Raw genomic sequence first — 9,197 nt, forward strand, 5'->3', positions numbered from 1 at the left:
TGATACAAGACATGCTCTAGATTATCAACGGTATAATACCAATACCAGAATAACACAGGAAAGAACATTGCACATATAAAACATAACACACAATTGTCCCTATATTAAACTCACCATGAAATAACCGAATGTTGTGATGAAATTACCCCTTAAGTGCATTTTTTTCCGGTAGAACCAGACTAAACACTGTCAGCAGTTAACAATCGTTGACTCGGGAAAATGGCTCAAAATCAGCAATACGGGAGAGAGGGTTGCGTTTTCATGTAAACGGAAACAAGATGGCTGATGCTTTACTTATAGGTCGAAAATTCGACTCTCACGTCGTGAGCCTTATAAGCTCACATCGTGAGTCCAGTCCTGATCAACTCATAGGCTTTCTGTGTGTGTTCTAGGCTTGAGAGGTGTTGATGGACTACCTCACGTCGTGAGACTTTCTTGCCCATGTCGTGAGCTTGGTCAGATCTCGAGATTTGTGCCTCGAACTTCAAAAATTCATATCTTTTGCATATGGGCTCCGTTTTTGACGTTCTTTATATCCACGCGTAGCTGAAATTATACTCTACAACTTTCGTTTAAACTCTATTGGCTAGTTTTGATTTTGTTTTTAATATTATATTTTTTAACAGGTCAGGACAGGAAAAGTCCGTAAAAAATTCATAACTTCTTCATCCGACGTCCGTTTTTGTTTGTCTTTTTACCGTTGAATTACTATTGACGAGACCTTCGATTCTCGTTTAGGTTGTGCCAGCTAAAATTTGCTCAATCTATAATTCGAATTTCGAGATAGACACTATTATGCTGAATCTTAGAAATTTCATAACTTCCTCATACAAAGTCAGATTTAGACGTTTCTTTTTATGAAAGTTCTCGGTTTAACGAATACTACGACTTTCATTTAGATCACTAAAGCTAAAAAGTAGATTATTGTAAACTCACTTTTTAACTCATACAGCGTTGTGTCGGTTCTGTCGCGAAACTTTGATAAGTCATTACTTCTTCATTATAACTCGGATTTCGGTGAGGTTTTTGCCTAAATGTTTCTAACGAGATAATTCAAAACTTTTAATAATAGAATTTTTACTTATTTCCAACTCAAATGTTATGTTTTCGTTAATTTCGATAATTGAATTTTTAATCAGAATCTTATAAAACTTCCCATCACTTCCAATATTTTCCAAGTGATTCTAAACATAGTTTTACTTCAAATTTCATAAATCTTGTTAGAACTCAACGCTAAAAATCATATAATATTTAATAATATTCACTTTTAAGCTATCAAGCTTACAAAACACGATAATTATACAAGGTTATTAACGTGTATGTTACAAATACCTCCTCCTTTTAAGGATTTCGTCCCCAAAATTACAACGATTTAAACAAATGGGGATATTTTGCTCTTATCTCATTCTTATTTTCCCAAGAATAATTTGGGCCTCGATGGTGTTTCCACTTGACAAGCACCAACTCCACTTCTTTATTACGCAATTCAATTGTTTTCTCGATTATAATCTCTTCAGGCTCTTCTAGATATCTTAATTTATTATTCGGTTTCACCTTGGATAACGGAACCATTTCATCATATATGCTCAAACATTTATGTAGATAACTCACATGAAACACATCATGAATACCTGCCAAATTTCCAGGCAATTCCAAGATGTATGCCTTCTTATCAATTCTCTGGACGATTTTGAAAGGACCAACAAATCTGGGACTTAATTTTCCTTTCTTCCCAAATCGCATAATGCCTTTCCATGGGGATAGCTTCAGCATTATGAAATCACCCACCTGAAATTCTATGTTCCGTCTCCTCTTTTCTACATAGGACTTTTGTCGATCCTAGGCCGCTTTCATTCTTTATCGTACAATTTGAATCTTGTCAGTGGTTTCTTGAATCATTTCAAGGCCTCCAAGGATTTTCTGTCCTACATCACGCCAACATAATGGAGTACGACATTTACGACCATATAATGCTTCATATGGTGGCATTTTGATTGAAGTTTGGTAACTTTTATTATATGAAAATTCAACACGAGGTAAGTACTTTTCCCAGTTACCACCAAATTCCAGGACACATGCACGAAGCATATCTTCCACTGTTTGGATTGTTCTCTCCATCTGACCATCTATCTGATGATGATAAGTTGTGCTGAGAGCAATCCGAGATCCCAATTCACATTACATGCTTGACCAAAAATGAGAAGTGAAGCGAGTATCACGATCGGAAATGATATTTTGTGGCACACCATGTCTCGCAACAATTCCATCCAAGTATACTTGTGCATATTTTTCCATTGGAGCTATTTCACGCATGACAAGAAAATGTGCACTCTTAGTCAGTCGGTCGACAATTACCCAAATGCTATCAGTTTGTCTCACAGTCTTTGGCAATTTGGTATTAAAATTCATGGACAGCTCCTTCCATTTCCACATGGAGACATTAATACCTTCTGGACTCTCGTATAGCTTTTGGTGTTCCGCTTTGACTTGTAAGCATACTAAACATTCATGCACGTATCTTCCAATGTCTCTCTTTAATCCAGGCCACCAATAATCAGCCCATACATCATAGTACATTTTACTTGTACCAAGATGTATTGACAGCTTAGACTTATGGGCTTCATCTAAAATCTTCTGTCTTAATCCAATAATCTCTAGAATCCATAGTCGATTCTTAAATACTTTCAATCCACGTGGGTCATCAAGTAAAATATCAGCATAATGTACCATCCCTTCCTTCTTCACATTTTCTGGCTTTAAGGCCTCTACTTGCCATTTTTCTAGTTCATCATGAATAGTAAACTTTACTTTAGTGTGAGTAATAACATAACACATACTATTACGATAAACCTTTCTACTATGTGCATCGACAATTGCATTGGCCTTTCCAGGATGATACATGATTCCACAATCATAGTCTTTGATCAGCTCCATGGCTCGCTGTTGTCTCATACTCAAAGTTTGCTGACTGAATATATACTTGAGACTTTTGTGGTCAGTAAACAATTGGCATTTTGTACCAAAAAGATAATGCCTCCAAAGTTTTAGGGCAAATACTAATGCAGTGAGTTCGAGGTCATGGGTGGGATAATTCTTTTCATAATCTTTCAGTTGTCTTGAGGCATAGGCTATTACTCTACTACGCTGCATCAACACACAACCGAGTCCCAACCTTAAAGCATCACTATACACGGAAAAATCATTATCACCTTCTGGGAGTGATAGGATCGGAGCATAAGTCAAAAGATCTTTTAAAGTTGAGAAATCTTTTTCTTGGGCTTCACCCCCATTCGAACTTTGCTTCCTTTCGTGTAAGACTTGTGAGAGGTACATCTATAAGTGAAAAATATTTAATAAATTTCTAATAATACCATGCGAGACCAAGGAAACTACGAATTTCAGAAGCATTACGGGGCGCTTCCCAATTCTAAATGGCTTCAATTTTGGTAGGATCTACTGATATACCGTCACCAGAAATCACATGGCCGAGAAATTGAATTTCACGGAGCCAAAATTCACATTTTAAGAATTTAGCATATAGTTTCTCTTTTCGAAGAAGTTCTAATATTTCACGAATATGAATGGCATGCTCATCTTCAAACTTGGAATATACTAGAATATCACCAATGAATACGATGACAGGTTTATCGAGCATTGGACGACATACCCGATTCATCATATCCATGAATACAGTAGGGGCATTTTTCAAACCAAATGGCATGACAAAGAACTTGAAATGCCCAGAACTAGTACGAAAAGCAATTTTTGGTACATCATGCTCGTGTACTTTCAACTGATGATAGCCAGACCTCAAATCAATCTTTGAGAAATATCTAACACCCTGAAGTTGATCAAACAAGTTATCTATGCGCGGTAGTGGATACTTGTTCTTAATAGTTACCTTATTCAACTCACGATAATCCATACACATTCGCATCGATGCGTACTTCTTCTTGACAAACAATATTGGAGCATCCCAAGGAGAGGTACTCGGTCGAATAAAGCCCTTGTTCAGTAATTCTTGCAGTTGAATTATCATTTCCTTCGTCTCAGTTGGTGCAAGACGATAAGGTGTCTTTGCAATTGGAGCAGCACCAGACATATGGTCAATTCGGAATTATACTTGTCTATCCGAACGAAGTCCAGGCCAATCATTGTGGAAAACATCAGGATCTTCATTAACAACAAGAACATTATTTACAATTTTCTTCCCCTCTTTTGAGATATCAACTGTATAGGCTAGATAAGTAGAACACTCATTCGATACAAATTTACGAGCTTTTAGGAAAGGGATTATTTAATGATTTTAAATCTTTGTTCACCATAGAGATAAATAGGATTCTCCCCTTCAATAGGAATGCGTACCATCTTTTCATAGCACAAGAGTTCTACACGGTTCTCTGACAACCAATCCCTGCCGAGAATAATATCAAAGTTGGGAAAGGAGATAGGTATCAGGTTAGCAAGAAAATTCTAACCTTCAATTTCTATGACACAATCTCTATAGACTTTATCAACAAGTAATAATATACTTCCCGCTGTATCGACATGAAACGGTTGAGCGAGTGCATAGAAAGCATTTTGAAAAGAATGCGCAAATTCATCAGACATAAAAGAATATAAGGCACCAGAATCAAATAGGATGTGACTAGGTCTAGAGTTGACGAGAAATGCGCTAGTCACAACATTTAGGTCTTCATGTGCCTCCTCTATGGTAATCTGAAATGCACGGCCTTTAGCTTTTGGCACCTCCTCCTTTTTAGTTGAAGTATTTACCTGTTGTTGAATAGAAGCTTGACTTCCCGCCATTTGACTAGTAAGAGTAGCGCAGAAACGTTTATTGTGGCCAGTAACACCACAAGCAAAGCACGTATCATTCTTCATTGGGTAAACTGGCTTCATGTGACCCATTTCTCCACATCCATAACAGATCACCGATTCTTTTTCTGTTCTGCATTAGCCCTGGTGATTCTTTTCACATTTTCGACACGATGGTGACTGGAGAGAAAAAGATTATGACCTACCACGACCACGAGAGGTAATATGAGATAGTACTTGTTTTCTAGGATCAGATTTAAATGGATTGAGCTGATGGAATAGAGGAAACAGGAACAGTTCGATCAACACGTGGATGCTTCGGAATAGAAAGAGTGGCACCACATATCTCTAAGTCATGCTCACGCTTTCGGGCATACTCAACACCTATATCTAATGACAGAACATCCCGATTGACCAAGAAATCACATATTTCATACCATAGTCCTTCCATGAATAGCTGAATTTTATCGTCTTCAGTTGAAATATAATTTGCAGCAAACCGTGCTTTTTGATTGAATTGAGTTTCATAATCATTCACAGTCATTTCTCCCTGTTTAAGCTCGAGGAATTCTTTCTCCAATGTTCTCCTCATGTCTACAGGACAATACTTTCCCAGCAAACGAGTTTTAAACATTTCCCAAGATAAACTCCCCTGGTCATACTCGTTGAGAGCTTCAAACGTTGCTTCCCACCAGACCAAGGCATCTTCGATGAGCATTGCAAAAGCATAATTAGCCTTTTCTTCATTAACCACATAAGAAATACGAAATACTTTTTCTGTGTTTTGGATCCAGGTAAGAACAACAATGGGATTAGGAACACCTAAAAACCCCGTAGCACCATTAATCTTGAAATTTTTGAATGAGGGACGTTTCGCCTCCCCTTTTGAAGATTCTCCGGTGGTTTTCTCTTTACCTTTATCACTATCCTATTTGTGTTCTACAAGAGTCTGCTGAATAACACCAGTAAGTTTATCCACAAGTTGCTCCTCAAGAAGGGATATTGGAGTATTCCCTTTATCAGGATGAGGATCTCCACCCACATCTGGTGTATGGCTACTCACCTGTTCAGCAATTGTTTTGAAAATTTTGAGTAATATAGTATTTTAGAATATTAGGATTTATGATTACCTAATACTTCACTTAAGTCTTTCTTATGGTTTGTATCCATATACTTACAATGAATCCATTCATATATTAAACTTCCAATAGTTTAAGTCTAAATACCAATCCGTTGGATTTAGTTCGCTTAAACTACTGGTCTGATACCATGATTGAAAGAACCCCTTCTCTAAACTTTACAATATTACTCCAAACATGCTACATGCATATTCATAATTATAATTTACATCAGTGGTCTAGTTACAAAAGTCTGGATACAAACCAACTATTTAGGTTTTTTACAAAGTTCTATATATTATATAACTACCCAGGAACTTGTCATTCATATACATATAGGAACACTAAGTACAAAAGTAATAATATTAACTGTTCTAAATCTTCCAACAGTACATGACTGTACTGGATGCTTATAGCCTGCAATAGTTAAACACTGAGAGGGACTATCATTTTGATAGAATATACATGCTTTCTGCCCTACCTAGCCCAATGCCAATACGAAAAGTGATACGAATCATGATCTACATGGACAAAGGCATCAAGCCAATACCAGAAGTGATACGAGACACGCTCTACATGGCCAAAGGCATAAATACAATACCCGAATAATATGAGACACGGTCTAGATGGCCAAAGGCTCGAAGCCAATACTAGAAATGATTCGAGACATGCTTTACATTATCAACGGTATAAAATTAATACCAGAATAGCACACGAAAGAAAATTGCACATATAACACATAACACACAATTGTCCCTATATTGAACTCACCATGAAATAACCGAATGTTGTGATGAAATTACCCGTTAAGTGCATTTTTGCCGGTAGAACCTGACTAAACACTGTCAGCAGTTAACAATCGTCGGCTTGGGAAAGTGGCTCAAAAACAACAATATGGGAGAGAGGGTTGCGTTTTCATGTAAATGGAAACAAGATGGCTAATCCTCTACTTATAGGTCGAAAATTCGACTCTCATGTTGTGAGCCTTATAAGCTCACGTCACGAGTCCAATCCTGATCAACTCATAGGCTTTCTGTGTGTGTTTTAGGCTTGAGAGGTGTCGATGGACTACCTCACGTCGTGAGACTTTCTTGCCCATGTCGTGAGCTTGGTCAGATCTCGAGCTTTGTGCCTCGAACTTCAAAAATTAATATATCTTTCACATATGGGTTGTGTTTTTGATGTTCTTTATATCCACGCATAGGTGAAATTATACTCTACAACTTTCGTTTAGATTCTTTTGGCTAATTTTTAGTTCATTTTTAATATTATACTTTTAACAGGCCGGGATAGGAAAAGTCCGTTAAAAATTCATAACTTATTCATCCGACGTCTGTTTTTGTCTGTCTTTTTATCGTTGAACTACTATTGACGAGACCTTCGATTCTCGTTTAGATTGTGTCAGCTAAAATTTTCTCAATCTATAATTCGAATTTTGAGCTGCACACTGCTATGCTGAATCTTAGAAAAATCATAACTTCCTCATACAAAGTCATATTTAGACGTTCTTTTTATGAAAGTTCTCGGTTTAACGAATACTACGACTTTCATTTAGATCACTAAAGCTAAAAAGTAGTTTATTGTAAACTCACTGCTTACGTCATATGGCGTCGTGTCGGTTCTGTCGCGAAACTTTGATAAGTTATAACTTCTTCATTATAACTCGGATTTCGGTGAGGTTTTCGCCTAAACGTTTCTAACGAGATAATTTACAACTTTTAATAATGGTATTTTTACTTATTTCCAACTCAAATGTTATATTTTCGTTAATTTCGATAATTGACTTTTTGATCGGAATCTTATAAAACTTCCCATCACTTCCAATATTTTCCGAATGAGTCTAAACATAGTTTACTTCAAATCTCATCAAACTATCTTGTTCGAAATTAACGCTTAAAATCATATAATATTTAATAATATTCACTTTTAAGATATCAAGCTTATAAAACACTATAATTATACAAGGTTATTAACGTGTATGTTACAAATACCTCCTCCTTTTGAGGATTTCGTCCCCGAAATTACAACGATTTAAACAAATGGGGATATTTTGCTCTTATCTCATTCTTATTTTCCCAAGTATAATTTGGGACTCGATGGTGTTTCCACTTGACAAGCACCAACTCCACTTCTTTATTACACTATTCAATCGTTTTCTCGTTTATAATCTCTTCGAGCTCTTCTACATATCTTAACTTATTATCCGGTTTCACCTTGGATAACGGAATCGTTTCATCATATATGCTCAAACATTTATGTAGATAACTCACATGAAACACATCATGAATACCTGCCAAATTTTCAGGCAATTGCAAAAGGTATGCTTGCTTACCAATTCTTTGGACAATTTTGAAAAGACCAACAAATCTGGGACTTAATTTTCCTTTCTTCTGAAATCGCATAATACCTTTCCATGGGATACCTTCAGCATTACGAAATCACCCACATGGAATTCTATGGGCCATCTCCTCTTTTATGCATAGGACTTTTGTCGATCCTGGGCCGCTTTCATTCTTTATTGTACAATTTGAATCTTGTCAGTGGTGTCTTGAATCATTTCAGAGACTCCAAGGAATTTCTGTCCTACATCACACCAACATAATGGAGTACGGCATTTACGACCATATAAGGCTTCATATGGTGGCATTTTGATTGAAGTGTGGTAACTGTTATTATATGAAAATTTGACAACAGGTAAGTACTTTTCCCAGTTACCACCAAATTCCAGGACACATGCACAAAGCATATCTTCCACTGTTTGGATTGTTCTCTCCGTCTGACCATCTGTCTGGGGATGATAAGTTGTGCTGAGAGCAATCCGAGATCCCAATTCACGTTGCATACTTTCCTAAAAATGAGAAGTGAAGCGAGTATCATGATCGGAAATAATATTTAGTGGCACACCATGTCTTGCAACAATTTCATCCAAGTATACTTGTGTGTATTTCTCCATTGTCTATCATGGGGTAATCCGGGAAGATCTTCAGGAAAGACTTCCGGATAGTCGCACACCACTTGTATACTTTGCATCTCCTTTTTCTCGTTCTTAGCATCGATCACAAATTCGAAGTATGAGGTGAATCCTTTAGATAAACTTTTTCTGGATTTCATTAGGGAAATGATTCCAGAATTTACTGTGCGTTTCTCCCTGCTACACCATAAATGACTCTTTTCCAGGAGGGTTTACCCTCACTATCATTTTCTTGCACAATATCTCAGCATCATTAGCGCTAAGCCAATCCATTCCCAGTACGATGTCGA

At 36.8% G+C, this 9,197-nt stretch overlaps 1 protein-coding gene across 1 annotated transcript; it reads right to left on the reverse strand.

Moving 5' to 3' along the window:
* Positions 1-5,074: 5,074 nt before the first annotated feature.
* Positions 5,075-6,752, reverse strand: LOC145059996 (uncharacterized). The gene is made up of 4 exons (XM_079007741.1): positions 6,708-6,752; positions 6,087-6,137; positions 5,782-5,881; positions 5,075-5,640 (listed from the first exon to the last, which is right to left on the reverse strand). Exons 1-4 carry the CDS (start codon positions 6,750-6,752, stop codon positions 5,075-5,077), a joined length of 762 nt encoding a protein of 253 aa, XP_078863867.1.
* Between the last annotated feature and the right edge of the window lie 2,445 nt (positions 6,753-9,197).

This window comes from Lactuca serriola, chromosome 6 (genome assembly GCF_051521515.1).
Source record: "Lactuca serriola cultivar US96UC23 chromosome 6, Lser_US96UC23_V15, whole genome shotgun sequence".
Classification (NCBI taxonomy): Eukaryota; Viridiplantae; Streptophyta; class Magnoliopsida; order Asterales; family Asteraceae; genus Lactuca; species Lactuca serriola.

What these genes read in the sequence shown, in the direction of transcription:
- LOC145059996 (XM_079007741.1), bottom strand. Translation starts at nt 6,752, where the DNA reads ATGCACTTAACGGGTAATTTCATCACAACATTCGGTTATTTCATG. An exon ending in AAGGGGTTCTTTCAATCATG is followed by an intron (nt 5,882 to 6,086) that starts GTATCAGACCAG and finishes ATTGCTGAACAG; the next exon opens with GTGAGTAGCCATACACCAGA. An exon ending in ACTTGTGGATAAACTTACTG is followed by an intron (nt 5,641 to 5,781) that starts GTGTTATTCAGC and finishes CGGGGTTTTTAG; the next exon opens with GTGTTCCTAATCCCATTGTT.